The 14,232-nt window shown below is 40.0% G+C and overlaps 1 protein-coding gene across 1 annotated transcript; it reads left to right on the forward strand.

Annotated features, from left to right (window-relative positions):
* The first annotated feature begins 3,858 nt into the window (after nt 1-3,858).
* LOC143125487 (protein phosphatase 1 regulatory subunit 3D) lies at nt 3,859-8,515 on the forward strand. The gene has a single exon (XM_076286990.1). It carries the CDS (start codon nt 4,204-4,206, stop codon nt 5,119-5,121), a length of 918 nt encoding a protein of 305 aa, XP_076143105.1. The 5' UTR covers nt 3,859-4,203; the 3' UTR covers nt 5,122-8,515.
* The last annotated feature ends 5,717 nt before the right edge of the window (nt 8,516-14,232 follow it).

The following is a 14,232-nucleotide window of genomic DNA, read 5'->3' on the forward strand; positions in this document are numbered from 1 at the left end:
CCCACCATTTACAAAAAAAAAAACGATTAAAATGTATCCACTTCTACTTGAAAATGTTTACTTAAAACGCTTTGTTATTTTTCAGAGAATGCATGCTTTCATGTTTGTGCCATGATGTGGATGTTAAGTTAACCTGAGTTTCCTTCCTGGAGGTGTCTTAATTTGCTGAAAATGTAAACTGTCAATTAAGTTTATTCTGCTAAACAAGCAGTGACCGTAATGAATTGTACGAACTGACATGTTCTCTGAGTCTGTGAATAAACAAATGGCACTTGTGTTCAATACATTTTACATTTATTAATGCATGTTCCAATTTTATTAATTGTTCATTTCACATTCCACCAACAATGTAACAGTCATCACACCAAAATTATGGTGGCTGGCTCAAACTCCCACGTTCAAAAACCTGTTAACAGTACTTCTACCTGTAGGTTCCACTGGGACTACTTTCTGGGGTAGGGGAAGAAAACTGTTTTAAACCTTAATCTAATGATGGCAGAAACTGCAGAACATTTCATATAAATCTATTTCTGTTAAGCAACAGTATTGAATTAGTGTCTCCAGTGATTGTTGTAGTAGCTTGAACAGTTTGTTTGCCATAGGGAGACTTCCACTGGGTTTGAGAGGTTAGGATGACTACAGCTGAAATTTCACACCGGCATTCCTGAACAAACTTAATTACACTGGGGTTTCTTGTAAGAGGAACTCTCTTGCTTGGTAACTGAAGGGATACCCATTTGAGCCTTGATGCCTTAAAATGAAGGAAGCCTTGAAATTCCATGTCACAGACATCTGCAAGGCTTATCTGTGATGAGGTACCGTGTTTTTAATTCTATGTCAAAAGTGACTATTGTCCTAGTGTGAGCCCTTCCTCTGCAAGTTTTCTCCCTTAAACACATTCTTTGTAGTTGAATACAGAAAGCGTCATCCAAGTACACAAAACACCTTGGTTCAGCAATAGACACTATTTTTGGGGAATGACACCTGTTCACAAAAGAATGCTCATACCAAAACTTGAAGAATTATACAAACATTTACCTAACCGTTCAATCTTAGTGCTCATTTAATTTACTGTTAACATTTTCTAAGAACACCATTTATGAACACATGCCCTGAGGTCAAACCTCTCTTTAATCAGCTGACTGACCCATGATAGCAACACATTGTACCCTGAGTGTGTCAGAGACGGTGATGGGAGGCAGGGATGGCAACCCTTGTGCCAAACAGCATTGGCAGTTTAGGCTCGGCCCGCCTGATGTTCTTGGTCTTGTAACCAAAGTAGAGTTTACCACTATTATTCCTCGCAGGTGATCTGGCCAGGTCCTCCTGTCTAGGGTACCTCGCCAGGCGGTACGTGACTCGAGGCATTGCATCGTTCATGGTGGGGAAGGACTGGTCAGACCTTTTGGTGATGGGAATGCTGAAAGCCGTCAGCAGGCTGTGACTCTTCTCACACGTCCAGTACTTGGAGGCATCGGAGCTGTGTAAACCATCCTCAGCAGACCTGGAGTCCAGGTGAGCTTCTGTTCTCATTTCACCACAGCCGTCGACACCACTGCTGCCCCCAGCAGTGGCAGTCGCTGAGGCACCTCTCCGCCAAATTTCAGCCGTGTCCTGCCTGTCGGCTCCAAAGCTGACCTCGCCACTTTTTTCTAGGTGATTTGGGCAACTCGCGTTTCCATCCAAGAAAGTTTTGAGAGGAGGCAGTACAGCAATGCAGTTGACCAGAGTGGCATTTCCAGCATGCTGGTCTTTCAGCATAAGACACTGATCCTCCTGATGGTGGGAGAGGCCTACACAAGTAGCAGCTGTGCGGTTGATGAGCAGGCCACTCATGCCTGAGAACTTTTTTGCCGAGACAGCTTCTTTTGGCAGGAGATCTAGTGTATTTGTATAGGCAGAGCTGACGGAGCACGTGCTGCTTGGGCGTGCCTTTAATAATTCTATGTTGAGTGGGATTGTCTTTTTTGAGTTTTTTGGAGATGACCTGCTGCAAAGTTCAGGAGAATGTCTTGCAGTCTCTGATACATGGGGTTCCACTACCTTTGTGTCAACACAGAGAAGGCAGTGAGAGTCTGCATCCCAGGTCTTTGGTCTCTTGCTTCTCCTTTGCATTTGGAGAGAGGGGCCCCTACCCCATCCATGGACCTGTTAGATAATGACCAGAAAAAAATGGCTGGTTAAAGACCTGTTGTAACACCATATTAGGCTATCTTCATTAAAAGTTATGCTTTAAAATTCACAAAACAGAATCTTAGAATTAGTTTTGAATGGTACTCACAGCTTCTTCCCAGCCATTGTGATTTCTAAATCCATCAGTGTCCTGGTCGTTTGATAAATATTCTTCACTCACATCCAAAAGTGTGTTAACGAGGTCCCTGTCCGATAACTGATGTTCTTCCATATATGTGTCCATACTCATGCAGCCATTATTATCATCACCATACTCGCAGGCTGATTCAAATCCTCTGAAAGACTCCATTCCGATGGTCTTTCAGAGGAGTGTGGCTGAAAGGGTAACGAGACGTTATAGGAAGGCTACACAAGTTGTAGGCTTGTCAGCATCAGCAACATTACCTAACCATCATTTTAGCAACTGAATAACGTTATACATGGGTTTCACCAGCTCCCTTTACACAGGTGTATTAATCAAACACCATGCAGTCTGCATTCATAATCTAGGTGCTTGATTTTATACACCTGTGGAAAGGGACCTGATGAAACCCATGAATATGTTCATAAGCATGACTTGGATGAAGAAAGTGAAAAAGCTTTGAGGTATATAGCCTAACCGATGTAACCTTTGCAACTTGCTAAAAATGGACATCAAGGCAATGTTTGGTAAGTTAACGTTATGCTCTAGGCTACATTTAATCACAGACTTTAGACAACTGGCTCAGCAAATAAGCTATGAACGTTTAGCTTTGACAGTTTTTTCGCCTAACGTTAGTTGACAAAGCTGCAAATTACATAACGTTAATGCAGAGACAGCTATAATCCAGAGCGTTGCCTAATCCTTATGTTCGCGAAGAAATGTGACAACATTGATAGGCCTAGATAACATAGTGCCGAAGCCCCACACAAAATAGTCTATAAGAACTTAATGAAAGATACTTACCAACTAACCTGCAGAGTTACACATTTTGCACACACACGACCCCAAGTAGGGACTACCTGCAAGTGCTATCTATGTCCGTTTATTTGGCAAAGGCGACCGAGGACATCAAATATTTATCTCTTTTTAACTGTCCACACACAGGACGCTACAACAAACCTGAGGTCATAAAGTGTAGAACGTTGCTATGACAATCGAACTGAACGAGGATGTGACGTTTTGGAAAGGGGGCGCGCCAGAAAGCAGAACAAAGTAACCGCGCACATATCCTCATCTTTGCAAGTATGTACCGGTATCAGTTACTTGTAACATGCTGATACCAGCGTGATTGTTTGCATTGCATCTATTTCCTAGAGTTAATTAGAAGGGTAAGTTCTTTCATGTTTTTAAATAGTTTCGGTGTGTTGCCAAGATAAAGTGTGTAGCCTAATATATTATAGAATTGGCAAGAATAGTTATTATTATTATTAAGCTTATTATTTTGTGATTCTATGTGTATTTCTTCCTCATACGTTTCAATTTTGGTGTGCAGTGTGCAATTTGACAGCAGCTCACTTGCAATAACTAATAGGCTATAACATTGATATAAAACGCTATTTAATTGAAAATGACAGTTTCTTATAGTAGTAGTTTTAAATAGTGTTGTAAAGCTACGTAACATTAGAAATTCAGTAATTTTGCCAAGTAGACATCAAGTCGGCACATCGTGTTCCCTTTCATCACGACTGTACCATCATCGCTTTGCTCTCTGAAAATCATGTGAAAATCATGTAACACTTTACGCAGCTTTCACATCACCACGACAGTTATCATAATTACACTCTTATGTCATTTAATTCTTACGAATATCCTCATTTTCAGAACCTTGTCGGCACTGAAAGTAAAAGGGGGTGTGCCTCTCCAAGACTATTTCTCTGTGCGCCGGCTGCTCTCTCAGCTGCATGAAAAAGATTGGCTAAGAAATCCGCAGTGTCACTAACAACGACCACAGCTTCAGACACGTGCTCAAGTCACCGGACACCTGACGTACCTTCAGCCTCCCCAAAAACTCCGAGCAGCACCCCACGTAGACCACTCTGCAGCCTTCTATGGAAGCTGAAGCATTGCACTCTGTCGTGGTCATGCTGCCTCCAAAGAACTGCATCCCGAGAAACTACAGTTGTATTGCTGGGCTTTTCGGGAGCTTGGCAGCTGTGAATCAAGTGAAAGAAGAGGGAGATGAGGACCTAAATGGAGACTGCGAGCCATTGGAATTCCAGGTGGTGGAAGAAAGACCCAGGGGTAGAGAAAGCTTTCTCAAACCGCCACAGAGTCCAACACTGCGCCGCAGGTGCAAGTCTTTGCCGACCCCAACCGAGAGAGCCAAGCTTGAGATTTGTCGGACCAGAAGCCCATCATGTCAGAAGAAGGTTCGCTTTGCAGACTCTTTGGGCTTGGAGCTTACTTCGGTCAGGCACTTTGACGACACTGATGTGCCGGAGGTTCCAGAACGCATCTTGGCCAAATTCAGGTGTCAGACTCCCCTTTTTCTCAAAAGATTTGACAAGTTTCCTTCTGTGCCTACCCAAACTGTTTTGATGGAAATGGAGTTCACAAATCCAGGCACTCTCCCCGACTTTATAGAGAAAGTGAAAGAGTTAAAAGTGTTGTTGGAATGTGTTCGGAGTGACGATTTCAGCCTCTCTGGGTTTATAAGGGTCCTAAACATTGCATTCGAAAAGAGCGTTGCTGTAAGGTATACTCTCAACAACTGGATGACATGTATGGACAGTCTGGCATCCTATGTTCCACAATCGAATGATGGAGTTACTGACAGGTTCTCATTTAAAATGGTTGTCCCTACCTTTTTGGAGAGCGGCGGTACGTTGCAATTTGCAATAAAGTACACGGTCGGTGGAGAGGAATACTGGGACAACAATTATGGGAATAACTACAAGGTGAAACGACACAAGTTTAAAATTTCGCCGCCACGGGAATGGGAGGATGGCTGGATTCATTTTATTTAAACGTTCATAGCGATCGCCGTCACACTGTGCGTTTTTGTGCGTAAATTCCTGCTGCAGCCTATCAGACCTTGAGAAAAGGCAAATGCTACCCAAACGCTGGGTCTGCGTAGGGCTTTTGTTAGCTTTATGGGACTTGTTCTCATCACTTCTTTGGCAATCAAATTTGTCCTTACACTGGGTGTTACATTCAATATGACATGTCTTCAGATTGCATTGTAACAGTTAATGTAGACGCGTTTCATTTCAAGTCGCTTTTTTATTGACTTTTATGTAACATGTGCACGTGCAGAAGGAAACGCATAGCATATGCGTAGTTCACGTATCACAAGCCAGTGTCTTTCTTAGATACTGAACGAAGTCATCTGCCCCCTTCTGCACAAGATCCTAATATTACTTTATGGTTTATGTCTACGTGGTTACACAATGTCTAGTCATGGCAGTATTGTCGCCAACAGTTGAATGCTGTAATCGTAAATGCATCATTCAGTGTCGTGGGAATGGGATTTTAGCTACAAATCGGTTCAATACGATCTCACCATAGTGTCCAATATTACAAAAAATGCATGTCATACTTATATTTCGCTTACTTCTATCTATGCCTTAGCCCATCGTATCGAAGGGTAGACCTATCTGACATTGGTACACAGTGTACTAACCGGCAGATTCAGACAGTCTGGTGCATGTGATACTCAAACAATAGCCTATCCTATGGGGTGAAAAAACGTAGCATCCACCCAGCCTACCTCATGCCAAGTTGAATGAAATCCCAGAATCAGGTAAATTAGGCTACACACAATAATAAAATAAAAAAGTATGAACAGGGGCTGGAGCAATAGAACACCCCACCCACTCTTAAGCTAGCACAGATCAGTCAGCATTGTCAAACTGATGTCACTGATTTCACTTGTAAAATTAAACTCGTAGCATAGCATATGCTTGTCAGACACAATACTGTTCTTCAACACTGTTGTAAATCTCTCCTGGACAAAGTACAGTATATACGATGTAAGCTTTGGTCTCTTAGTAAACAGGTTGCAGGCTACAGGGAATGTGGTGGAGGTATACTCCTTTGAACAATGCTTCAGACTACTGCCTTACAAATTCAGTAGGATTCATGTTTTTTCCTTGACACAAGGATTCAGCTGTACAAGTCTGTGTAGGCTATGCAGTGGTACATTCACAGTGACAGGACATAAATGGACTTAGTAGAAATTGTATTTCTCTTGACTTGTGTTGCAGGCATTGTTTTCTTGATGGACTTGTTTACCTCAGATCTCAAAAGATATATTTATTGTGAATCTCACAATACAATACAGTGTCAGTAAATCCAGGTTGAATATGTTTATTCAGGTTCAGGGTAACACCTTTTATTTTCTAGTAAATCTAGCCCTACAATGATACAAGAAAGCTTTTGTCATGGGCAGTTTTTTTTTATAATCCTCCAGAAGTATTTTTGTGGATTTTGTTTAAACTGTTTCCAAAACATCTGAAATATCCTTTCATCAAGGATTCTGCCTTCCACAAAAGCAGTCTGTCAGTATTTGTAAATAACTACAGCAGTGTGCCATAAAGTCTTCAGCAAGCCAACTATTGTATAGGCTCTATGTTACAATCACTGTTCATTTATTCCACTTCTCCAGCTATCAGAAAATGTGCAATGAATTTACTGAAGTGTTGGTATTTAATTTGGTCTTTAATCTGTTTTTCCATGAGTGAAAATTATGTTCATTGTTCATGTCAACACAAGGCCTGTTAAAAGTCAGGACACATGGTTAATCTCTGTTAACTTTAGTCAGTGAAGTGTTGGGATATCTTCCATTGCATGTTATGCTCTCTTTAGTTTCAGTCATTTTAAAATGTGCTTGTTTTGGTTAACTCTGTCCATCATGGTAATATAGAGGGGATTGACTTGAGTTGAATGACATGTTGAATGACATGTTGAATGTCATAGGAGATTTGTTTTAGTCAGGTTATGAGTTGGTGTGGAGCTATCACTAAAAATGTTTGCCTTCATACTATTTATGTTACTGTGTAAAACTGGCACAATATTTATGTAATTGGAGCTGATTAGGCCTGCCAGACAGTAAAGAAACTTGAACATTATCTTACAAAGACTGATGGATTTTATGGTGAAACCTAACATGCCCTGACACTTATGTGAGAGGGAGGCTATAAACTGCTGTTGTGACAGTTTTACTATAAATAAGTGCATCAGTGTACCTGCAGTCCGAAAATGTGAAAATAGTTGGTTCAGTCAGTTATGGACATCGACCAAAGCAATAGTAATATACTGTATGCTTTGAGTAGGCCATTTTATCATGAAATTATACAATGTTAGAACATTTTTTTTTTTTACTTTCACATAGATGGTTAGTGTTGAAAAAAGAGTGAGTAATTAATGTATATGTTAGCAATATGGAGAAAGTAGTTAAGCCCAAAAAGTAAGCACACAGAGGCAGACGCAGAGTGTAACATTATTTGATTTAATTGTTCTAGTTTACATGCGCTGTAAGAAGGGTGTTGACAGATTGTAAGAATGACTGTATTCCCACATTACTGTGAATTTATTATTATTATTATTGTTATTATTATTTTTTATCCTGCTCAAATCTATGTACGCTTACAATCATTGTGATCAATTTCTAAATGAAGCAGAAGCACTGTTTGAGATGTCGGAGGTAAATGAATGGCACCACAAAGTTAATTTTGTTGTGACTGGCAATTAGGTGTTGAGGAGGCTGAATCCAGGGGTCTGGTTGTAACTAATGTGAATGAAAATGTGTATGAATGTGCTTGATGATAAAGTGCTGACACTGTTGACATTGTCATGAGGGCCAAAAGTCTTTGGCTTGGTTTGCACACTGTGGACTGGAATTGATGGACAATAGTCTAGCTTCCAGAAGCACCTTTCACTTTCCCTGATGAGATGATATGACATGTAGGCAGGAATGATTGTAATTAGGTTTTTCAGATCAGTTCAATGTTGATTAAGCATCTTGTTCAGTTTAAAAGAAGATTTGCTGAAATGTAGCAACATCTAAGAGAAACTTGTTCAACCAAGTTGTACTTGTTGCTTTTGGTGTTTAACTTATATTTTCATGCACTTTTCCTTATATGTTTATTTTGTTTACTGTACTGTATTTTCTTGTGCACATGGTTAGGCATTTTGCATAGCACTTTGTGTCTCAGAAATAATTTTGGAAATTTGGCTGGGTTTTGTTTTTGTATCTATGCAACATGTATGTCTTCAGTTAAGCTGTAAGCTTCAGTTCAGAAAATCTGTATTTAAATGTACATTTTCCACACCATACTTGTTGCATGACCAGCTTCTAAAAAATACCCATCATTACTTTTACAGTGGATTTGTAATTTATATTAGCCTATATTTTACTAATTCGTGGTATTAAAGGCTTTTCGTGATGGAACTTAATGCTTATGCCTCATTTTGTCACTCATCTTAAATATTTGCCAGTGTGATTGTTATATAGTATAGAAACAATAACAGTGTTATACAATACATTAATGTTAATAATAATAATAATAACCAATCAATTAATAATGTAGTTATTTCTTTATTTCTTAGACTTATGAAGTCATAACTGTCATATTATTAAATAGTTGTGGCATAAGGATGGTGTATGAATTGATGGTCTTCACTTTTGTGGGTTACAAACCCCTAAAAGCACTCAGTTCTATCAGATGAGGTGAAACATATCTAGTTTACACTCATACAAGTAACTCTTTCATAATGAACACTTGGTGTTCACCTTAATTTCCCCTTTTTGCCATTGTAGATTAAATCACATATTATAATACATCCTTTAATCATAGACTAAATATTGCTGTTGTACCCTAAAAAGATCCTGTAGCGAGAACAGTGACTGCACCACTATCCTGTGTGTCCGCTCTGGCTGTCTCCTCTGCAGAAGCTCCAGGGTCTCGTAGCCTTTGGGACCTTCAGCAGTGGGTGGAACATCAGCCTGCTGGTGCTGCTGTGCTTGATATAAACATGTACCAGGGTGATGTTTTCAGGGTTATTTCTGTGCTGGATCCATATCAGATAACATCAGCCTCCATGGACCTCTACATTTCTCTTTCCCAAGGCAGATTGGAGGGTGTTGGCTGTCTGTGACTACCAACACAAGCTATTAGAAAGGCTGCGTCAAAGGGCTCTGTTATTTTGTTACATAAGGCATCAGTTAGAGGTCTGCTTATCACAAACATACTGTAGATGATCCTTATCCTGCTCCTTGTGGTGTTTATGAAAATACAATATGAAACTAAGCTTAGTTTCCCAAGGAATTATTAGGTTTTCCAGACATATTGGAATGTGCACAGTTAGTTAGTGTAGTTGACAAGATTATCACTGGAATAGACTAGTGTACCAGTCTGTTTATATGTCAGAGTACATCTGCTGTCTGTTTGTGCCCCATTATTTCCATCACTTTAAATGGAAAAAACTAGTTGTGGTATTAAAGCACAACGTTGATTTAATGCATTTATATTATTATTAGAATGATTTGACGGTCATATTCAAAATTAAGAGACCACAGCAAATTTGAATGACCGTCAACTAATTTTTACATTTGACATTTCAATGTTTTTGTTTAGGTCTGTGGGTAAAGTTTCCGCAATCTTTGGCTTCTTTTATTGAAACAAGTTTAGTTTGAGTAACTTTAGTGGTATTGATACGTTTAGTTTACACACATTTCCAGCAGGGTTTGGTCTATAGTGGTCTAGAAAATCTGTCTCTGTCTTTAGAGCGATTATGTGAGGCACCTGAGCTCAGCCAGTGTAAAACAATGCTCATGGCTCCCTGAACAACACTACGGACCCAGGAAATATTGTTCCATGAAATTGAATCCAGCTTTGATAGCTTTGAACTCACTGGCTTTGAGTCACTGGTTTGAAACAAATTAGCTACCTCAGCAGCACCCATCAGTCAATTGAAATCTATGGTGCTCTCACTTGATGCAGAGTGGAAAATAAAATCAATGCGTGGGGAATAACTCATGTTGTCCCATGAATAAACAGCAACATACATCTGTTAACAGTTGTAATTTTAAAGCAATGAATGACTGAAGTTATATATTTAGTATAACAGTGCAAGCATTTTAATTCAGTGGGCATACAGTTATTGGTTGCTATTTTGGTCATGTCATAGATGGGATATGAAGGTCAAGTTGTAAGAGCAGAGGGTGGGACTGAGGTCCCAGAGCTCATGAGATAAGTGAACAATCCAAGGTCTACATGAAGCAGCGAGGAGACGAGATCATGGAGACGAGAGGAGAAGCGAGGATACGAGATCATGGAGACGAGAGGAGAAGCGAGGATACGAGATCATGGAGACGAGAGGAGAAGCGAGGAGACGAGATCATGGAACCCTTCCTCCAGTGTTACCTTCTGTGACCGTCTGGCACCAGCGATTGATTATGAGATAATTAAAACTCACCTGCTAGAGGCGGAACAGAGCAGAACATGACCCAGATGCCTGCAAGGGAATCGATTGCATCAGTACAATTGCCTGGGATCAAAAAACACAATGTTCATTTTAATTCTAACTCACGGTTACGCACAGAAGGGGAAATAACATGGAGGAGGCACGGAGTAGTATAGCAAGCCTGAACAGTTTATTTTGCGACCAACAAGATAGACAAAAAGACAATCGATAGCAGGTGTAGGCAGTGACTGAGCATATAGTCCTACAAGAGGCACACAACCAAGATCGAGCATGATCATAGCTTAGCATAGCATCAATGCTAGCGTGTTATGGGCAACAACGACCCAACCTGTAAGAAAACGAAAGGACATGACTCCCGGATTATTTCACTTTTGATTGATAATCCATATCCATTTTGCGAAAAATAAAATAAAAATCTGAGGGTTTCAGTTGTTAAATAGGTGAAAACAATAAATGTAGCCATGTAGCTCCATAGGACCCCATGTATTTTGGACTCGCCCGCGATCGCCATCTAGGTGAACTCTGGTGAACTGCAGCTAATAGAGAGTGGGGAGGCTCTCCGTAGAGGGCTCTGATACAACGTAGCGCATGGAGGAAGCCACGCCCACTGGGGCGTCACATCCTCCCCCTTCTAAACAGGAAACAATCAGTTTCCTGAACATCAACATAATCATAATCAAAGAATATCCAAAAACACAGACATAAACACTATAGACTAAAGACAAGGGCTAGAGACTCCCCAATCCACCCACCATCAGCATCAGCTGAATAGTAATATGAGAACTGAGAAGGCATACTAACCTACAGACACAAACATACATCCAATCCCACACATCCACACAGACACTCACACACTCATTCTACACAATCTGGGGCACGCGAGAGAGCATCTGCCACTATGTTCTCTGGGCCTTTAATGTGCCGAACATCCAGATTATACGGCTGAAGAAAGAGGCACCACCTCATCAGCCGTTGGTTGGGATTCTGGAAAGAATTATTATGCAGAAATGTCAAAGGATTATGGTCGCTATAAATAACAACAGGTGAACAACGCCCACTAACATAAACTTCAAAATGTTGAAGCGCCCAAATCAATGCGAGTTTCTCTGATAAGATGCAAACTTCCGCGAAAAGAAGCAAACTGGATGTTCAACACAATCATCGTCTTCCTGAATTAACACAGCTCCAGCACCGACCTTGCTGGCATCCACTTGAATTTTGAAAGGCCTTTCAAGCTGGGGTGCCAGCAAGACAGGCGCGGAGGTTAAGAGCGTCTTTACGCTGTCGAACGCTTTTTGGCAATCATCAGTCCAAACAAACAATGCCTTTGACTTGAGTAAATCCGCCCAGCTAGCAAGTAGGAGCGGGCCGCTTCCGTAAAACCTGCGGCGCTGTCGGCTGCGTCGCGGCATCGGCTGAGTCGTGGTAAACGCAATTGGGCCAGGTAATTTTGCCACCTGCAGGCAGCCATGCTACCGCACCTACAGCTTTTTTTTTTTTTTACTTTTGGGTCATCTACCAATAATGGGTGATAGAAACAAAATGCCAGCCAAAATATATATTTTCTTGAATTTCCTTCGGGATGAATAAAGTAGGCTACTATCTTATCTTATCCTATCTAATAGCCTATCTTATATAGTTTTTACTGGCCCATATATTTTTTAACATGCAGACTAATCCTGTGTTTACTTGGGATGGGGTGGGTAGCCTACATGTACAACGTTTTGTTAGCAACTGAGTGTGCAACTCATTTTACTGGCCAATTAAATTTTTTACCAGCATTGACCGGTGATTGCTGTTAAACTCTGGGCGCTCGGCTCAGACCGTTTTTACCCGTATTCAGCCGATTTCAACTGCAGGGTCATTCCACCGAATCGGTGCCTTTTGCGTCCCACAACATATAATCAGTTCTAAAGTTGCTTTAACAACAAATAAATGTGTAATTTAAAAAACATAATGTTACTATAGATCATATGCATCAATATAAGACCAAGTAAACCCAATAAAATACAAGTTAAAATGATTAAAATCACATAAATATATGCTATGGGTAAGGATTTTGGTTGATTTTGGCCTGTCCCACGCTATGTTTTTTCTTTTTCAACAGCACTTCTCAGTTGTAAAATGTTGGTAAAATGATACAATTTTCACAGTTTTATATTGTCTTAAGTGAAATCTCATTGTTAAGCAATGATTTTGACATAAATAGATATGTTTTCTTAGAAAATATAAGTAATTTCTCATTGTCCCTTAATTTCATCTCAGTCCTGTTACTTTCACCAAAACCCCCTATAAAATAATGGTACAAACTAGAAGTGACATAATTTCAAGGAAGTGACATCATTTAGAAGAAGCAGATTCCACAGTGTAAGAAAGGGTAACTTTCTCTCTTCTTAAATGTCCTATTTTTCATGTTTTCTCAGGGTTATGAGAGAGGGGCAAGCATACAACATCAGTCCTGTTACCATTTTTTAAAGTGTATACATAAACAATTATTTAGCAATACTGATATTACCAATATCTAGAAGTAATAACCTTTCAGATTACATACCATGTGCCTTCCTAACCTTGACCTTGTTAGCTAGAAATGAGCAATTTAGCATGAAATCATCAGTCCTGTTACCATCAGTCCTGTTACTATCCTACAATATTCTATGTAATAAGTGAATGGTAAAAAAAAAAATGCATAGCTTGAGATGGCCCAACACAGTTTCTTGTCATGTTAAGATGTGTTAATTAAATGGTCATTGAAAAAAATCAGTTTAAAACAATTATATTTTTCACATTTTTAAAGTTGAAAAGGCACCGATTTCGTGGAATGACCCTGCAGCAAGCGTCAAGAAGCACGTCACTGGAGTGACGTTTACAACTTTGGATGAGAGAAGACTCGAAAACTTTGGATGGGAGCAGACTGCGAAAACGGTGAACTTGAGGTAAGTCTTGTCTAACATTTCCTTAAAAAGCATTAACAATTGAGTTTCCTTAACATTTTACATTAACTCTACATATTTCGAATTATTGCTGATTAAATATTGATTATTATCGATCCGTTTAAACTTTGTTCATGAGGTTTCTTCGTCTATCCTCCAGATGAAACGAGAAGAAAGAATTCAGAAATGCAATGCAATTAATAATTATTAATTAGGACAACAACCTAAAATTCTTTATCATGCCTGCCTGAGTAAAGTAGTGCAAGTTGGGGAAAATATATATGAAAGTGTCTCCGGCTTTTAAGGCGCGAACGTAGCTAGCTGTTTAGCTCAGGGTAACTAACATTGACTAGCTGGGGTGTTGTTAGCTCATGGGTTCTTCGCAGCTTGGATGCAATTTTCGTGTTTTTTACGAGCACGGTCTTTGACCTGTGGAAGAAAATAAAGTGGAACAAAAAGTTAGCTGGCTTAGTTGTACTTTTATGGAGCGAACGCATCCAGCTAACAACACCATTTAGCTCAAGGTAGCTAACATTGACTAGCTGGGCTGTTACCGCAGCCTACCCCAACGTCCCTGAGAAGGGATTCCCTTGGCATTGATAGACCAGACATATCTGAAGTTAATTGCAAACAATGAGCAAGTCTGTCTAGCCTTCTGCATAGATCTTGTATTTGCATAGGCTATTGTTTGCAATTAAATTCAGACGTGTTTGACTTATC

This window comes from Alosa pseudoharengus, unplaced genomic scaffold, assembly GCF_046254945.1.
Source record: "Alosa pseudoharengus isolate Yale_2024_CS ecotype anadromous, Long Island Sound unplaced genomic scaffold, YU_APseudo_1.1 YU_APseudo_1.1_scf_16, whole genome shotgun sequence".
NCBI classification, from domain to species: domain Eukaryota; kingdom Metazoa; phylum Chordata; class Actinopteri; order Clupeiformes; family Clupeidae; genus Alosa; species Alosa pseudoharengus.

Coding starts and splice junctions, on each gene's coding strand:
- LOC143125487 (XM_076286990.1), top strand. CDS start 4,204: ATGGAAGCTGAAGCATTGCACTCTGTCGTGGTCATGCTGCCTCCAAAG.